At 35.2% G+C, this 17,725-nt stretch overlaps 5 protein-coding genes across 7 annotated transcripts; 2 read left to right on the forward strand and 3 right to left on the reverse strand.

The window, feature by feature from the left end:
• Positions 1-304: 304 nt before the first annotated feature.
• Positions 305-1,673, reverse strand: LOC106426226 (protein ANTAGONIST OF LIKE HETEROCHROMATIN PROTEIN 1-like). Its single transcript, XM_048760204.1, has one exon. The coding sequence runs from the start codon at positions 1,618-1,620 to the stop codon at positions 568-570; it is 1,053 nt and encodes a 350-aa protein (XP_048616161.1). The 5' UTR covers positions 1,621-1,673; the 3' UTR covers positions 305-567.
• Positions 1,674-5,146: 3,473 nt separating this feature from the next.
• LOC106426238 (glutamate decarboxylase 2) lies at positions 5,147-9,456 on the forward strand. 2 transcript variants are annotated; one of them, XM_048760206.1, is made up of 6 exons: positions 5,147-5,333; positions 5,416-5,620; positions 7,545-7,745; positions 8,013-8,481; positions 8,583-8,635; positions 8,832-9,456. In XM_048760206.1, the coding sequence occupies exons 1-6, from the start codon at positions 5,248-5,250 to the stop codon at positions 9,300-9,302; spliced, it is 1,485 nt and encodes a 494-aa protein (XP_048616163.1). In that variant the 5' UTR covers positions 5,147-5,247; the 3' UTR covers positions 9,303-9,456. The 2 variants fall into 2 exon arrangements, with proteins under 2 accessions (XP_048616163.1, XP_048616164.1); XM_048760207.1 differs by lacking the exon at positions 5,147-5,333 and adding an exon at positions 6,095-6,156.
• A 1,824-nt stretch (positions 9,457-11,280) lies between these two features.
• On the reverse strand, positions 11,281-12,514 carry LOC106426240 (peroxiredoxin-2B). Its single transcript, XM_013866957.3, has 3 exons — positions 12,254-12,514; positions 12,068-12,147; positions 11,281-11,689 (listed from the first exon to the last, which is right to left on the reverse strand). Exons 1-3 carry the CDS (start codon positions 12,406-12,408, stop codon positions 11,436-11,438), a joined length of 489 nt encoding a protein of 162 aa, XP_013722411.1. The 5' UTR covers positions 12,409-12,514; the 3' UTR covers positions 11,281-11,435.
• A 977-nt stretch (positions 12,515-13,491) lies between these two features.
• LOC106426214 (exosome complex component CSL4) lies at positions 13,492-15,107 on the forward strand. Its single transcript, XM_013866928.3, has 6 exons — positions 13,492-13,644; positions 13,793-13,971; positions 14,045-14,208; positions 14,287-14,371; positions 14,543-14,624; positions 14,789-15,107. The coding sequence occupies exons 2-6, from the start codon at positions 13,822-13,824 to the stop codon at positions 14,875-14,877; spliced, it is 570 nt and encodes a 189-aa protein (XP_013722382.1). The 5' UTR covers positions 13,492-13,644; positions 13,793-13,821; the 3' UTR covers positions 14,878-15,107.
• Positions 15,108-15,443: 336 nt separating this feature from the next.
• Positions 15,444-17,602, reverse strand: LOC106426274 (60S ribosomal export protein NMD3-like). Of its 2 annotated transcripts, none has more exons than XM_048760208.1 (2): positions 17,446-17,602; positions 15,444-17,187 (listed from the first exon to the last, which is right to left on the reverse strand). In XM_048760208.1, the coding sequence occupies exon 2, from the start codon at positions 17,185-17,187 to the stop codon at positions 15,634-15,636; it is 1,554 nt and encodes a 517-aa protein (XP_048616165.1). In that variant the 5' UTR covers positions 17,446-17,602; the 3' UTR covers positions 15,444-15,633. The 2 variants fall into 2 exon arrangements, with proteins under 2 accessions (XP_048616165.1, XP_048616166.1); XM_048760209.1 differs by having other exon boundaries at positions 17,263-17,491.
• Positions 17,603-17,725: the final 123 nt, after the last annotated feature.

A 17,725-nucleotide genomic window follows, 5' to 3' on the forward strand; every position in this document is an offset into this window, starting at 1 on the left:
TTATCATTTAAATTTTGGACCTACCAGAAATTTTTATTGGACTATCAATAATTAGATTTAAACAATAGATGATTCATTGAATTTATAGATAACATAAATTAAATAGATATAGGGTCTGACTGGTGACCTTTTCAGAAACAAGTGGAACAATAGAGAAATGAATCAAAATGAATAAATATAAATAAATTAAAAGGAATAAATGCATAGAAGGAATAGAACAAAATATTGTAATGAATGGTCACCACGATAAGGAATGAGTATTTTTAATTAAAGTAATTTAGAAACTATTGTTTAAAAATATTTTAAATATAGTTAAACTTTTCTTGTCCATAGGTCTTGGTGTCTCTTCTTCCTTCACACGTAAATTTCACCTGCACAGCATACATTTGATTTATTTTTCACAAGAAAAAAACTATAATGTAATACCTGTTAAATTTCACGTATCTATAATTATTTGCAAACTTGTATTTATAAAGATACGAACCTATAGTCGACGAGAAGCATGTCTTTTATCAGTCCAGATTTGTTTAGCGATATGATCTCGCACAATCTTCATATAAGCTCATGTCATGCCGATGTGTTTTGGTTCACTTGTTCCTCACTCTCATCATCTGAATGATTGTTCACATTCGAATGTGAATGTGTAGTGTCCCTCCCCACATCAAATTCTTTGAAGTCAATATCTTTAATTTTGTTCCAACGAATAAATTTGTGGAGTCCCATTGTTGCAAATATAACTTTTCTTTGTGTTGAGATATCATACCTAGGAAATTCATTTAAAACCCTCCATTTTTGTTTCCAAACACCGAATGTACGTTCAATAACTGAACGTAGTGACACATGCCATCTATTAAACATTTCCTTGCTGTTTTTTGGAGGTTCATTATTAAAAAATTCTTGGAGATGATATCGCGTACCTTCTATTCTTTCTTTTCGATATGGAGCTAGATAACCACGCCTATTTGCATAACCAGAATCTACAAGATAATATTTTCCTTCTAGAGGATGAGGAAACATTGGATCATCTCGCATCGCGGTGTCCAGCACTCTAGAGTCATGTGTTGATCCCGCCATTCCAACGAAGCAATATGTAAATAACATATCATGATCACAAATTCCCAAAACATTAAGGCTTGCTGTTCCCTTTCGGTTCACAAAACGTAATGCATCTCGACCTGGAGTCACCATTACTGGTACATGTGTTCCATCAAGAGCCCCGACAAAACCATTAAAATAAGGTGAATACCGCTTGTCTCCATGTAAGCTATTCGATATTGCTTCAAACTCACGAGTTGTTCTTGGTCGTAGATAGTCAACAGCCAATTGTACCACTCCTCCAAGAACATAGTGAAATTTTCTGCATATAGTCTCTTGCGAATGGCCAAATCTTAAACCAATGTCACGTTGAGTATCGTTTTGGCCACACAAAATCAAGAAAATTGTGACGCTCTCATCCACTTTTATATTATTTGACTCTTGTAATCCATACTTCGTTTGAAGAACTTCGCATAAACGAATAAACGCTTCTGAACTCATGCGGATAAGAGTACGACATGAAACTTCGTTATGGTAGATTTGGCCCCGTATCATCTTCCCGCCATTTCCCCAGTCTTTGTTCATTGGTTCTTAAAAAAAGTTTGTCTTGTAGTACTCTAATATAGGATGCATGTACCTTTGGAGAAACTCTTCTTCTTCCAATAACATTAGCTCCAACTCATCTTCATTTAAGTTTTGAATTCCACGTGAACGTAATTCTAGGATACGAAGTTCCTGCAAATATTTACATAGATATTACTATTCAGAGATAAAGAAAATAACCTCAAGTGCTTATAAATAAATAATTATCTTTATAAAAAGAAAACATGCAATAAAGCTTCAAAACACTAACAAGAATATCCGTAAACACCAAAACCAAATTCTTAAAGTCAAAACTTATATAATAAAATATTTCTAAAAAGCTTAGACGAGGCCATCATCATTGCTTTCATTAAGTAAATTGACAAAAACTTGTTGGTTCTCTACGTGGCTCTTCCAATGCAGTGGAGTGCACACCAAGAAAACTCATGAAACCATCTCTAGTATTAGCTCTTGTTGCAGTAATTCCACCCATTCCAACACTCTGAATATGGTTTTGACTTGTCGTCAACAAATCAACCTGATTGCATGGACTCCCATGTCTGTCTGTGCCAAGTAAACTCTCCATATATTTGATCTTAATTTCTTCATTCTCCAATTTCAAAAAGGCTTCACGTACATCAGCATCATTCTTTAACAATTTATTTGCTGCCCACCAAAATACCCCAAGCTGTTCTATTGGTAACTTTTCTAGAACTGATGTTGCATCACCATATGTTATCTTTTGAATTTTTCTTGATCGTAGTTCTTCTAAAAATTCTTGCCGAGTATCTACGACACGCTGAAATCCACTCTCCACCTGTGTTATCAAAACTAGTTTTTCTTCTTGGAAGACGACGTGACGACATGCTTCGGATTGATCGGTTGCATCCTTGATCACTAGTAAGATCCACTATTTGTTCAGCAGTTTGAGTTTCTTGCATTTGGTCCACCATTGTTATGCCATCAACATCTAAAGTAGGTTGAACTTGCTGGAGTTGTAGGCCAAGCATATGTGGTGAATAACGTTCATCTTGATCAACATCATGTTCACCAAAAATTTGATCCGACAAATCTTTAAATGGCAAAGGCTTCTTTTGCAAAACATGAACTAGTCTTCCTTTAGTTCCTCCATATTCCTGTGAATAATAAAAATTAGTATATAAGAAATATATATAAAAATAACGTAATTATATATGATATACAGTAGAGAATTACCGCAATCCGATCACTCCACCAAGTTTCTATCATATCTATTTGTCCAGAAGATGGATCAACAGCAACACCAGTGCGTTTTACCAATTGACCGTGAATATTCCAAAGTTTAGGCAAGTAACCAATTTTGCTATTTATCTCTGGATCCCAAGAGCTCTTTTCAACTATCAGCTCGAAGTATTTTTTCAATTCTTTTTCTAGCTGCCACATCTGGCATTCTACTACGTTAGTCACCGGCTTTTAGCTCCGTAATGACGAGTTCAAGCATAACTTCACAATTCTTATCCTTCCATAGATACTAAAGTACATATGTATTCTTATAATTAATTCACATGTTTCATAGTAATACAACTATGATTTTAAGAAGAAAAAAGTGCAAATATAAATACCTGTCCTTCACGAGTTGTTCCACCATCAGTCGTGGTTCTTGCCTCACCACAGGATTGACGTCCGCGACGTGATCCGCGACGTGATCCGCTGGTGTTTCTTGAACTTGACATGAGATCTAACAAGCACACATAAAATATTCATGTTATTTTCTATCTTAATACTCGTGTATTGTACATATAACTTTCTCATAGAAATTGTAGGAAAAAAGTGTGTACCTCTTGCTGTAGAACTTTTGATTGTATTAGGTTAGGTGAGTAGAATTCTCACATATATAGTGGAATCACGTGAAAAGAGAAGAAAAATGTTAATTTTTTTGTATAAATTCACGTTAATAGAGATTTGCCATTTTTTATTTTCCATTTTGTTTCTTGCCAATATTGATAGAGAATATTTTTCATCTACTATTCCCAAAATAAAGAGGAATGAAGTGGAATGGTATGTGTTCATTATATATCAAAAGTTAATTGTGAATTGTGAAAAAAAAAGGAATGGATAGGAATGCAGTGTTCCCTCTCGTTCCATTCCTTCTTAGCGATCACCATTCATATCCATAATTTAATGTTGTAATATTATACCTCCATATGTTAATTATTTAAATATTTGTCGATGTTAAATTTTAAAATTATGAAGTTTTTTTTTTAAATAACAAAAATCATATTATCTAACAATGATTAATCTTTACTACTTTAAACCAATCAAAACAAAATTTAAACTATATAGTTTATTTTAAAAATTAAACAAAAACTAAATGTTTAATTATTTACTCGATAATATAAATCCGTGAAGCGAAAAGTTTAATTTTTTTTAAACTTTCTAAATTTGTAAAATGTTACAATATTTTCGAATATGACAATAAAACAATATTTTACTAATCTTAATATATATAGTTACGATTTTAATAATGAAATAATAATCCGAATATATATATATATATATATATAAAAAGATACAAATACATGTGAAAGTTTGAAACAATATATTCAATAAAAAAAATATACCGTAAACTTATAATGTTTTAAAAATTAATAGGCACATATATATTATAATATATACCAATTTAGAATTAAAAATAAAATATTTATATAAAAATAAATGAAAACAAAAATCCGTGCAGTTGTGCGGATCGAGATCTAGTTTAGTGTTAAAGTTTACTACACTGTCAGACCCAAAATTTGTAATATTTTATGATTAATGTGAAAAAGTAGTTGAAAGCATGTTACTGGACTAATAAGTAAAATTGTTTAAGGTAAAGTCAAACCTAAACTTTAAGAATGCTTTGGACTAATTGATTCGTGTCTACCAAATGTTTCTATTAATACATCTTTTGCAAACTGTAATTGTTTACATGATCTCCGACAAAATTTAGTCAAAGTACAAATTTATGAATTATATGATAAACAATCTTTGTTTTTTTTCTCAATTTATGGATAACTGATTAAATCTAGTCAAGCAACAAATTTATGAAATATAAATAATTAACAACATTTTTATTTTCTCAATTTAAGGATAATTTACTTCAGTTTGAGTCAAACAGCAAAATTACAAATTATGATTAACAACATTTGTATTCTCTTGAATTTAAGGTTAGTTGACTGAAACTTTAGTCAAGCTACAAATTACGAGTTATGGTACAAATTGCTTGCTATGACTGTAGTAAATTGACCAAAAGTAATTGATTTATTGGTCATGTATTCAAATTTGGTACTACAATTACATTACCAAAAGCTTCAAAACCATCCAATGGTAATGGTAATGTAATAATACTAGCTGGCCCAATTGGTACGCAGATAATATGATTATATGTGATATAATTATTGAATGGCATCATCTTGTAGATATTTTACAAAAAAAAAAGATATCAACGTCGACGTCTTACAACTAAGTACAAGCATATAAATTAAATAAAAATAAAATAACAAAAAAGGAAGAAGACATCAACTATTAAGGTCAATATAAACGTATCATCGCCCCTTCGTCTCTTTGCATATTCTTCTTCCTCCTCTCACTACCAAAAAAAAAAAAAAAAAGATGGTTCTAAGTCGAGCGGCCACCGGGAGTGAAGAAAATGTTTGCTCGACGTTCGGATCTCGCTATGTCCGCACTGCACTGCCCAAGTAACTAAAAAAAACATGTTTCTTTTGATTTTTCTTATTGTTAATGGGTTTACTCATTAAGTAATGATGAAATAAATTGAAGGTATGAGATTGGTGAGAGCTCGATACCGAAAGAGGCTGCATATCAGATCATAAAAGATGAGCTGATGCTTGATGGTAACCCGAGGCTGAACCTGGCTTCGTTTGTGACGACATGGATGGAGCCAGAGTGTGACAAACTCATTATGGAATCTATCAACAAGAACTACGTCGACATGGACGAGTACCCTGTCACTACCGAGCTCCAGGTCTCTCTCCATCTCCCCATCTCTTTATATTCCAAATTAAAAAAATAGATATATTCCAAATTACTTCATAACAAGTGATAGTGCTAGATCTTGTTTTAGTTTCTAGTAATATATCAATTCTAAATCTAAATCAACTCAAAATGTTTAGAATTGGTTACAGTTGCGCAATGGTTTTAATAAAATATACGATATGTTCTCATATAATTTAATACAAATTTACACTGTGTTTGATTTATTTTATTTATTTAAAAATGAAGATAAAAACTAATTTTGTATTAAAGGGTATCCACAGAGATAATAAAGAAGAATTAGTTTTGAGGACGATGAAAAATGTTGTTTGCAATTGATGAACCCATATTCCCCTTGCCCAAGAAAAAAAGAACCCATATTCCCTGTTTAATTTGTATCAGTGCTACATTTATTTATTTATTTTTTTTTTTTTTTTTTTTTCACGGGCGGTCTCCGGAATCCCAGAGGACTCGAACCCAGGTGCCTTGGGATCCAGTTCACTCTAGACTATTCTGTCCCGGCCAGTGGTACATTTATTATTCCTTAACACTTTATAATGAGACAAAATATTAACCTATTCATGACTTTTCGTTCCTTTCTTATAAATATGACCCATACGATTTTAGCCTCTACTGGCCGACATAACAAGTTCTAAGACTAGTGGTTTTAGTGACTTTGTAAGTTGTTCTCTTAATCATAAATAACCGTGTTGAATTATTCTAAATTGTCATTAACACTAGTGCCACTTGATTTGAAGCTTGGGAAAATATCACCGTCGGTTTATTGTAAAACCGGTACAATAAACCGGTCGGCATATTAGTTTCTTTGAAATGAACCAAGTATAGATCGTATGATTAAAGTTTAAAACATACAAGTACAAATCTTCGAGAATCTAAGGTATGGGAGAAAAGGATGGTAAAGCATAATAATTCAAGGGACGAAAGAGAAAGTTCTGTCGGCAACCTCTCATTGTTTCACAGATCACCACATAACTTGCTTTTGGTTTTGATTAGTCCACTCAATTCCTTTTATCCATTTAACAACAATAAAAAAAAAACTCAACATTCTTCTCACTTTGGGTTAGGGGTATGATATGATTTACTTTAGTATACTATACAAAGTTTTTTTTTACTATATCCATAGTTAAAGTGAAATAGAGTGAGCTGACGCTCTATGAAGGACGTTGCGAATATATAAATAGAAGATTAGAAAAAGAGATACAAATGAAATAATTTTACAAAATGTGTATGATGAAAACCTAGAAGGAGACAAAAACCACAAGGTATAAGTTTGGTGATGGCTAGATCAATAGTCACATTGATTCTTCCTTGTTAAAAGTAAGATATTTCACCATAAAGTTGTACCTACTGTGTCCTCAAAATAGATTGGTGATGCCATTTCCGCGTGCCTTAGTGTGAACACGATACGTTCATAGTAAAATATCACAGGGTACTTTATCGCGAATAATTATTTATTTTTTTGAACTTTCGCGAATAATATAGCCTACTTTACCAAATTTGTTTATCGTTTTGTTTGAAAAAGTAGAAAAGATATTTTGGTTAGTTTATTAGTATATAATTGGCTAGCGTTTCTAATTGTAATTAATTTCTCATCGGTTTTGTATTTGTGTGTTTCTATTCTGATATTGATACAATATCCAGTGAGTTCTTGTTGTTGTTAAGGATCTAAATAAGTTCATCAACAAAAGAAAAATAATAATAAAAGATTACCAATATGCTGATATCTCATGTGCATGGAGTTTCATTTGAACTCGGTCCATTGGACCTATATGAAAAATGTAGTTAATTTCATTAGTTAACGAACAAGGAATATTTATATAAAACCTGTGCTCTTTTTATTTTTGCGCAAAAGCATATGTGCTCATAAATCATAATTTTAATTTATTGGAAAACAGAACCGATGTGTAAACATGATAGCTCGGCTGTTCAATGCACCACTTGGGGAAACTGAGACCGCCATGGGAGTAGGCACTGTTGGGTCTTCGGAAGCCATCATGTTAGCCGGATTGGCCTTCAAAAGGAACTGGCAGAACAAACGCAAAGCTGAGGGTAAACCCTACGACAAACCCAACATTGTCACCGGAGCCAATGTTCAAGTGAGTACTATATCTTTATCTCACTCTTTTTACATAATAGTTAATTTGTGAATAGTTAACAAAGTACTTCAAATATCTAGAAAACATTGCAAAATAATTTTTATATTAGGTATTACCGCAAATTTCATTTTCAAACCAGTTTCAAATTACATAAATTGACACTTCCGTTTAATCTGTTTACTATTTCCTTTTTTAAAAAAGAAAATAGTGTGTAAAGCATCAACTCTCATAGAATATAAGGTTTAAACACGAAAAAATTACTTTCAGGTGTGCTGGGAGAAATTCGCTAGGTACTTCGAGGTGGAGCTAAAAGAAGTGAAGCTTAGTGAAGGTTACTACGTGATGGATCCAGATAAAGCAGCTGAAATGGTAGACGAGAACACAATCTGTGTTGCTGCCATACTTGGTTCCACACTCAACGGTGAGTTCGAAGACGTCAAGCGCCTTAATGACTTGTTGGTCAAGAAAAACGAAGAGACTGGCTGGAACACTCCAATCCACGTTGACGCAGCAAGCGGAGGCTTCATAGCTCCGTTTATTTACCCTGAATTGGAATGGGACTTTAGGCTTCCTTTGGTGAAGAGTATCAATGTGAGTGGTCACAAGTATGGGCTGGTCTATGCTGGTATTGGCTGGGTCGTGTGGAGGACACAACAGGATTTACCTGATGAGCTCATCTTTCATATCAACTATCTTGGTGCCGACCAACCCACTTTTACTCTCAATTTCTCCAAGGGTGTGTATCTTTCGTATTCTTTATCCCAAATCTTTTAAAATATAATGTTATTAATTTATGGATGTTTATGAAATGTATTGAACGTTTTTGGTTGTTTGTAGGATCGAGCCAAATCATTGCTCAATACTATCAGCTCATTCGCCTTGGCTTCGAGGTTAGTATATTGAAAATAATAAAATAATATATATATATATATTATGTTTAGTGTTATAGACTTATAGCTAGCAATAGAATGGTTTTTGGTGTAAAAAAAAAGACTTATACCATGTAATACTATCTTAGAGTACGTTACCGTTTTGTGCTTTTTATTTGTTTTTAAAATATACCGATTTGTATTTTCCATGGAATAGGGCTACAAGAACGTGATGGAGAACTGTAGAGAGAACATGGTGGTTCTGAGAGAAGGGATAGAGAAAACAGAGCGTTTCAACATAGTCTCAAAGGAGGTAGGAGTGCCACTCGTAGCCTTCTCTCTCAAGGACCACAGCTTCCACAACGAGTTCGAGATCTCAGAGATGCTACGCCGTTTCGGCTGGATTGTCCCGGCTTACACCATGCCTGCGGATGCGCAACACATCACGGTTCTGCGTGTTGTTATCAGGGAAGATTTCTCAAGAACACTTGCGGAGAGACTTGTGGCTGATATTGTGAAGGTGCTTCACGAGCTTGACACCTTGCCTTCCAAGATATCTAGGAAGATGGGAGCAGAGGATTTCGGAAATATGAAAGGGAAGAAGGTGGAAAGGGATATTCTGATGGAAGTCATTGTTGGATGGAGGAAGTTTGTGAAGGAGAGGAAGAAGATGAATGGTGTGTGTTAATCTGAAGTGTCTTGTGTTTGTGTTTGAATTTATTGTCGTCTAATAAAATAATAAGTATGTGTGTTCGAGGACTTGAGAGGTTTGGTGAAAGAGTTGTGTGTTTGGTATCTATTTGAGACAATAATTAATTATGGATTCTATTGTATGCTTGAAACCAGTGTTTTTAAAACCGGAAACTGAACCGAAAATATTTTGGGTCACGGTTCAATATGGTTCGATCGGATCAAACCTTGTTCAATAATATGGTTTAATATTTTTTTAGTATGTAAATATAAAAGTAATACTAGATTTTGACCCGCGCTTTCAAAGCGCGGGTTTATTTTTGTTTTTTTTTTCAATTGACAAATATTTAGTAAATGTCACATTTTCATATATTTGTGTTTTATTTTATAAAAGACTTAAAAATTTTATCTTTATTTATCGTATTTCATTTTAAATGACTATTTATGTTAAAAAATTAAACTTTATTTTTTTAATGAATTAAGTTGGTATAATTCTGATAAATTAATTTTATTATGGGGTTAATATTTTAATTAAAAAATTATATACTTTTAATAAAGATTTATACTTTTCAATAAAAAAATTCAATTATTTTTATGAATGCTTAAATTATATTAAGAAAAGAAAAAAATAATAATTAAGAATAGTATTAAAAAAATTATTTGAACTTGGACTCAATGATCCAAAGAAAAAAAAAAGGTGAAAATTGAATCTGATTTTTTAATAGGCCCAAATGGCCCAAGAGAGATTTGATTTGGGCTGGATCCAAAAATAATGACCCAATATAGATTTGTTATTAATATTACTTAATTGCCCTTAATGAAACATGCAATGTTAGTGAAGGAAACATGCCCCTAAGGTAATTATGACAATAGGATCCTGCTTTAATAGTATAGATTAGTAAACATGATGCATAGTTAAAATATAAATCAATTTTGAACATAAAATATTATAAATATAAATTAGTTTCTTGTTTATATGGATGGTTTATAGATTTTTGATAGTTTTAATGATTTTTATTGGTTTAATAGCTTTGAAATATAATCTGGCTATGTGGCCGGTTCATGGTCGAACCAATTACTAGACCAACCCGGCTATATAACCGGTTTATGGTCGAATCCGGTTCAACCATCGGGTCGGTCCGGTTTTAAAAACACTGCTTGAAACTTATCGTGAGCGTTTGGTTTTTTTTTTTCTTGAAACACGAGCGTTTGGTTATTTGTAAAATATTCTTCAAATGCTATTTCCTTGAATTTTAGTGCTCCTTTTTTATTTGGGGTAAAATGTTCAAAATTTTACACGCAATTCAGTTCAAGACAAACAGAAGGCCCAGTAATAAAAAAAAGAACCGCTTTATTGTCTGAAATCAGGCTAGAGATGATCTACTTTCTGGCATGGCCAGATGCTGAACCAACTAAACCATATAATAAATGGATCAAAGAGTTAAAATTTGTAATATGTTAGTCTTTTTCTCAAAAAACTAATAAATCTTCTATTTGATCCAGACCAGAATTAAGCACGAAAAAAGTTGCACGGACAGAAACAAGTAAACCAATAAAACTAGGAGATTTGGATTTAGGACATCTGAAGAAAGATAAAATGGCATGTTGTCTAAAATTTTGTATGGAAGGTGATCGTCACAATCATCACTATGGTTTTCAACGTATCAAGCAAATCTAATTCAACAAGGGTGTATTTGGTCGATTCCAGAAACAAAATGTTGTGCTCATGGATGTGGCAACTATGATGCACGGGTACGTCTCTTCGAATTCAAAAATGAGAATTCGAGAAGCATACTAATTTGTCGAATAGAGAAGGGTATTTGATTTTCATAGTCAACACCTAAACATTAATGTTCTTTGTGTGGCTCGTGGTAGCCTAAAGTTTTGGTTCGTTTAATTAATTAAGAAGGTATATATGTTCATATCATAGTCCAGAACAAAATGCAAATTTGTCATGAATTATTACACGTGAAAACAATGAAAACCAATGTTTTATTATAAAATCCATAAAGGGAGATAATCAACTCAAACCGCTTTATTATGCATGTTTCTTGTATGAAAACAGGCTAGAGATCTAGCGGATTCACGTACAGAAATGTAGAAATAGAACAAGCAAAATGATAAAAGATTCTTAGAGAGCCTTGAGGATATCATCAGCGCTGGAAACCGTGAACTCGCCACCGGATTCAACATTGGCCACAGTCACCTTGAGGTTATCGAGCAGCAGAGCGAATCTCCTTGACCTAACACCAAGACCCTTGTCCTTGAGGTCAAGCTCGAGTCCAAGAAGCTGTGTGTATTCTCCTGAACCATCTGCCACAAACTTCACGTGCTTGTTCTCAGGGTATGTCTTTCCCCACGCCTTCATCACAAATGGATCGTTCACTGCAAGAAACCAATGACGTTAATAATATTAAACCAAACAGCTAATATATACTCCATCCCCATTTCACAGAGATAGACTTTTTAATATTTTTACACAGATTAAGAAAACACATTAAACTACCATAATAAATTTAATTTTCTATTTTCAATAACTTTTAAACAATAGTAATTCAATAAAGTCAATTAATTTTCTAAAAATTTACAATTTTTTTCATAAAAAACACAATTTGTGGAACAATTTTTTTTCTAAAAGATCTTATCTTAATGGAACAAAGGTAGTATATATATATATATTTGTTTATATATACAACAATCTAATATTTGTTCATACGAAAGAATCAAACTGCATGGAAACAAATCACAACGAAGAATATTTACCGCTGAAGCAAATGATCTCATCAACACCCTTTGATTTCAGCTCCTCGGCTTTCTCAATGAATCCAGGCACATGCTGCATGCTAAACAAGGAAAAAAACAAATAAAAAATATCAAATCAAATGTATTAATACGGCAGAAAAGTGAAAAAAAAACTAAATGAGCAACAAAGGAAAAGGAAAAGTTTACCTGCATGTGGGAGTGAAAGCACCGGGGACACCGAAGAGAATGACCTTCTTACCAGCGGCGAGAGTGTGAACGGAGGCGCTCTGAAGCTGATCATTCTCATCAAAGAAGGAGATAGTTCCTTCTGGTACAACATCGCCGACAGCAATAGGAGCCATGGAGGTGAGCAAAGGATTTAAACAAAAAGAAAGTGATGAGAAAATATGAAACGACTCTGAGTTGTTAGACTTGAGGCGAAATGTATTTATAGGGGTTTCGAACAAGGGTACCCTTCGAACAATGTAATCTTTTTTTTTTTTGAAACACTGTAATCTTGCTTTATGGTATTAAATATAAATCATTGACTAATTTTTAGGTAACTAATCGTGTTACTGATTGCCATTGAGTGATTTCAGTAATTTTATTGGTTGCCATATGTTGACTCTAAAAATCTTGGCTAATTTCTGTAATTATTATGATTGCCATTCTGTTGACTCTACGAATCTTGGCTAATTATTAACAATAGTCAAACTACGTATATATTATTTCCAAAACTACATTGTAGTTTCCAAAATATAACGATTTTGTTTAAAAACACCGTGTTCAAAACGTGTTTTTGTCACCAACCTAGCTACCATCGAAACCATCCCGCTAAAAGTATCTGAAAATATATCTATTTCATGTGCGTGTTTTAAAAAAATAAAAGATAAAGATGATTTTTTTTGATTAACCCGGGGTATCCCAGGTCCATGGAGAGGTTCAGACTAATCCTCAAGGGGAGGTGCAGCCCACGGATAGATCTTCTTTCTGGGTATTCAAATGGGCCCTAAAGCATAGACCCATATCCGTGTTAGGTGACCAGGATAATTGTGACTTAATTTCACGCAACAGGTGAATCGAACCTGAAACGTGTTGGCGTTTCAGTCCCGTCTCCTTACCACTCGACCACAGTCACCCGGTCAAATAAAGATGATTTTGGATAATTTCTTTAGTACTATGTACATTTTAAATCGTTTCTGTTTTGTATTTTAATTATATTTTTTTCATATTACATATAATTATTTATAGCAATGAAAGTTTCCAAAGTAATTAAAATGTAAGTAAAAGAAATGTGACCACGACAAAAAAAAAAGTAAAAGAAATGTGAATACATTGAAAGAAAATCTATTTAAGCATTATTACGTAAATTAGTATTGGGCCAGACCCAAACAAATTGTATATTGGGCCAAGGGTTTTAAAAATCGGTCAATCGCCTAGCTTGTGTACCAAAAACAGGCATGATCAGATCTAGACCGTCCAAAATAGGGGTTTCAAAAAAAAAAAAACTATCAAACCTCTCTGCTGTCACTTAATCTGTGTGTTTGCCTCTTGAAAAAACCCATCATAAACCCTTCTTCCTTCCTCGTTATCAACAGGTACGATTCCAAAAGTTGCTACGTATTTGAGCCTGCTTCATAGAATGCTAATCTATCATTGTTTTTAATATATATTCATGGGTTTATTTTTCGGATAATATTGTAATTAATAGCTTAGATATTTTGATTCGGCATTGTTTGTTCACAGTCTCAATCGGATAAAACGATTCATCGAGAATGACGGAGATTGTAACGCCTGGAGACGTGCTCGGTAATGCGGCTGATTTCAAAGCCGGGAAAGGAGCTTACGTCAACGACAACACCATCTACGCTTCCCTCACAGGATCTCGCCGGATTGTTTCTCCTCTTCCCGATTCTCTTGACCAGGTCTCTGCTTCTTTCACTGATTAGTGAAGTGAACTATAATAAATGCTCATTTTAATAGCTTCTTATTCTGCAGAGAGCTACTGTGGAAGTTACGGGTCACAAGGCGCACGGACTTATCCCCGAGCCTGGTTCTCTTGTCTTAGCTAGGGTCACTAAAGTCATGGCTCGTATGGCTTCTGTTGATATCTTGTGTGTTGGTTCAAAGGCAGTTCGTGAAAAATTTGCTGGCGTAATCAGGTCATTTATGGAGCTTCTTTTACTTTTTTTACTTGTATGCATCATCAGTCTAACTTGTGGTTGTGCGTCTTTACGCAGGCAACAAGATGTTAGAGAAACAGAGATTGACAAAGTTGAGATTCATCAGTCTTTCCGTCCTGGTGACATTGTTAGAGCTATGGTTGTATCCTTTTTGGCGCTGCTATGATTTTCTTATGCTGTTTCATGGGTTAAAGAGGAAATATATATTTAAGATTATGACATCCATTTTTTTCTGTTTTCATTCGCACATTCTCTTTATGTTAGTGTATAGCATATGAAGTTGCCTTAACATGGACTTTTTTTTTAAAAAAAGCTGTCTCTAGGTGACTCACGGGCTTACTATCTGTCAACTGCTAAGAATGAGCTTGGTGTGGTCTCCGCTGAGAGTGCTGCAGGTAAACTGTATAACTGACCCTGTCACATTTTCTTGTCTTTTTTGTTATCCATCAAAGCGTAAAGTCATAGTTGTTATGGAAATAGAGTATGTTAAGATTCATGTACTTCTTTTGGTAGTCATGTGATATCATATGATGTTTGAGTAATGTGTTGATTGGTGCAGGTGAAACAATGGTTCCGATTAGTTGGACTGAGATGCAATGTCCTTTGTCTGGCCAAACCGAGCAGAGGAAAGTTGCCAAGGTTGGCTAATTGAATGACAAGACAGATAATCTGGCTTCTATCATAGTTTGATGTGTGAAAGTCTCTACAACAAGAAAGAACATGTTAGATTATTACAGTGTTGAGCTCTCTTTTTTTGACATGCTTTAAATTAAAGACTGTTGTCTAGTTATCAAGTGAAGGGAAAAGTTTAAAGAGCAACGTGCCCTTGTTCCTAAACTCAAAAGACATTTTTAATGAAAGGATTAAGAGAGAATGAATTTGAATGTGAGCCCTTTTGTTTCTTTTACACTGCATTGATACTTGGGGACGACGATTGGCTAACTTAGCACCATATATGCTTCTAAGCTCGAAAATGTAACTGATATAGAAAGATCTCAATGGTGCCAACTGCCAAGCGACCCTTCTACGTTACCTTCTGCTTTGGCTGAACTAATACACTCTGTTCTTGATTAAACTTTTCAATTTCACTTTGCAAGTTAGTGTTTAGATCTCTGGCGACAAGTTGCTTTCTCCATAGTTAGCGTCTCTCAGCACGTTTCAATTTCACTTGTCGCAAACACACACTGAAGTTAGCGTCTCTCAGCACGTTCAAAAATCAAACTTTCAAACAAAGTATTATGGCCATAAAAAGTTTCAGACAGATAAGTAGCTAAAACAAAAACTGTTGAGCTTACATCAATCAGCTCACATTCAGAACAAAATTTTGACAAAACTAAAGAGCAAGTAAAATAAAACACCAAGAACCATATCAAACCCAATCCTTGAGCGTCTGGTAAAGGAAAACTACTCATCCATGTCCTCTTCATCATCGCCTTCTTCTTCCTCTTCACTAAGCTCAAGCTCAGCAAGCAACTCTTCAATCGGCACAGTAGGCGCACCTTCTCCATCCGTCATCGAAGCAGTCTCAGACTCTTGATAATCCTTGTTCTTGTACAAGGATATGTTAAACCTCAGCTCAGGGTTCTCTTCAAGATCCCTCAAAAACTCTTCATACTCATTCTCCATCTTCTCCGGATCAACTCTCGCTCCTCTCGACTCATCCATCTCCATCGGAAGCTTCTTGGTCGTAAACGCACGTGGCTTCCCCTTCTTCCTCTCCCTCTGCTCGTCATAGCATTTCTTGATCAGAATCGCTTCAGGAAGCCCGTTCTTCACACTCAAACGATACTTCTCCATCTCATCATCGTTCACATTCGCGCTGTAGATGTCATACCCTAAAGCTTGGTCTCCTGACTTTAGGATATGTCCTAGATGAGTCTGGACATAAAACATCTTCCCAATGTCTGACTCACGCGCGATTTGGACATAGGAGAGAGCGTACTTTTGGCCTCCAACAGTCGCTTCGCCAACAGGCGCCTCCACGTCAAACACAAAGTACTTCACAAGCTGCCTGCTGGTCAACGCAGATCGAAACCCGGATCGAAAGTACTGCCTCGCGTCCAAAAACGCACACCTCAAGGTCCTAGGATCAAGGATAGTGATGTTATCAGAAACCTTCGTGCACACAACGAGCGGACCAAGGTTTCCCAACCCGCTAGCGACTTTAGAAGGCAAGCAGATGAGATCCTCACGGCAGATGGGACAGATCTTAACAGAGTAAGTGTACTTGTAGTTATACAAACTGCTCTTAACATCATGAGAGACTAACTGCTGGTCTTGACGATACTCAATAGGAACAACTTTCCTCAAAAACTCAATAAAGCTATTAGCATGACTCTTATTCCCAAAGAAGAAATCAATCCCCTGATCAACCTGCTGGATCCTAATAGCTCGAGAGGCGGCGTCGTGCCTGAGAATCAACTGCTCGAGGTAAAAGAACGTCCTCCTGTGAGAGACATGCTGCCTAAGCTGCACAGAAGCAACCCACTGATCAGGGTTAGCCTGAAACCTCGAGCAAGACTCGCAGAGATTATCCCTAACGGTGTACTCGACGGGGTAAGACTGCTCGAGCACTGCGCCGTTGAGGACCTCGGCTTGAACCGTGAGCTTGACTTTGATACGTTTGGAGTGGGGCTCGGTCCAGACGAACTCGGCGTTCTTGAGCTTGACTTTGTTGAGGTTCTTGAGGCGTTTGATGCAGAAGGTGAGGAGCTCTTTGGACTCCCACTGGGCTTTGATCCAGGTCTTGGGGGGCTGGAGGTAGCAGCCGCACTCGGGGCAGTAGAAGATTTGGATGCTCTTCTGGAGGCCTTCGGTGATGTCCACTTCCGAGCGGAGGCAGTTGACGCACATGTTGGCTGCGTTCGGGGGCATCGGGACGCCGCACTTGCAGCAGAGGACGCTTCCTATGGTTTGCTGGACCTTGAACATCCCTGTGTCTTGCTCCATTGCTGACATCTGGAATCAACATGAAGCACAGATAATGGAATTAAACACCAGTGGATGATGAAATCAATATAAGAAGGAAGCTACCTCGAAATCAATAATACGAGACCATTTTCAGATATATATTGCCTTCGAAATTAGGGTTTTTACATCGGAGCGATTGATTCGACGCGAGGAAAAAAAAGATTACGGCTAGTAGCAATCAAATCATGATGGTTATAGGTTAAACGATGACAAAGAAAGGCGGAGAAGGATAAAAATCATGCTTACCTGAGCTGGTTTGAGAAAGAGAGAAGGCGGCGGGATGCAGAATGAGAGGAGGAAGAAAATGAAGCAAAATAAAATAAAAAAGGAGGTGAAGGCTTTTTATTGCGCTGGTAAAAGGCGTCCTTAGGGTTGGGAAAAACAGAACCAAAATTGGAAAAATGAGACATTTTTTATCTGGATTTGTCTCAATAGGACTTGTAAAAGAATATTTAGTTAACTAAGATTTATATTTCTTTTAATACCATTATATCTTTCAATTAATTTAATTAATTTTAATATTTCA

The sequence above is a fragment of the Brassica napus genome, chromosome C6 (assembly GCF_020379485.1).
Source record: "Brassica napus cultivar Da-Ae chromosome C6, Da-Ae, whole genome shotgun sequence".
Lineage (NCBI taxonomy): Eukaryota > Viridiplantae > Streptophyta > Magnoliopsida > Brassicales > Brassicaceae > Brassica > Brassica napus.

Excerpts from the sequence above, each read along its gene's own strand:
- LOC106426214 (XM_013866928.3), top strand. The coding sequence starts at position 13,822 with ATGACGGAGATTGTAACGCCTGGAGACGTGCTCGGTAATGCGGCTGAT. Across the intron at positions 13,972-14,044 it reads TTCCCGATTCTCTTGACCAG|AGAGCTACTGTGGAAGTTAC; the intron begins GTCTCTGCTTCT and ends CTTATTCTGCAG. Across the intron at positions 14,372-14,542 it reads ACATTGTTAGAGCTATGGTT|CTGTCTCTAGGTGACTCACG; the intron begins GTATCCTTTTTG and ends TTTTAAAAAAAG.
- LOC106426240 (XM_013866957.3), bottom strand. The coding sequence starts at position 12,408 with ATGGCTCCTATTGCTGTCGGCGATGTTGTACCAGAAGGAACTATCTCC. Across the intron at positions 12,148-12,253 it reads GCTTTCACTCCCACATGCAG|CATGCAGCATGTGCCTGGAT; the intron begins GTAAACTTTTCC and ends TTCCTTGTTTAG. Across the intron at positions 11,690-12,067 it reads TGAGATCATTTGCTTCAGCG|TGAACGATCCATTTGTGATG; the intron begins GTAAATATTCTT and ends GGTTTCTTGCAG.
- LOC106426238 (XM_048760206.1), top strand. The coding sequence starts at position 5,248 with ATGGTTCTAAGTCGAGCGGCCACCGGGAGTGAAGAAAATGTTTGCTCG. Across the intron at positions 5,621-7,544 it reads CTGTCACTACCGAGCTCCAG|AACCGATGTGTAAACATGAT; the intron begins GTCTCTCTCCAT and ends ATTGGAAAACAG. Across the intron at positions 8,636-8,831 it reads TCATTCGCCTTGGCTTCGAG|GGCTACAAGAACGTGATGGA; the intron begins GTTAGTATATTG and ends TCCATGGAATAG.
- LOC106426274 (XM_048760208.1), bottom strand. The coding sequence starts at position 17,187 with ATGTCAGCAATGGAGCAAGACACAGGGATGTTCAAGGTCCAGCAAACC.
- LOC106426226 (XM_048760204.1), bottom strand. The coding sequence starts at position 1,620 with ATGAACAAAGACTGGGGAAATGGCGGGAAGATGATACGGGGCCAAATC.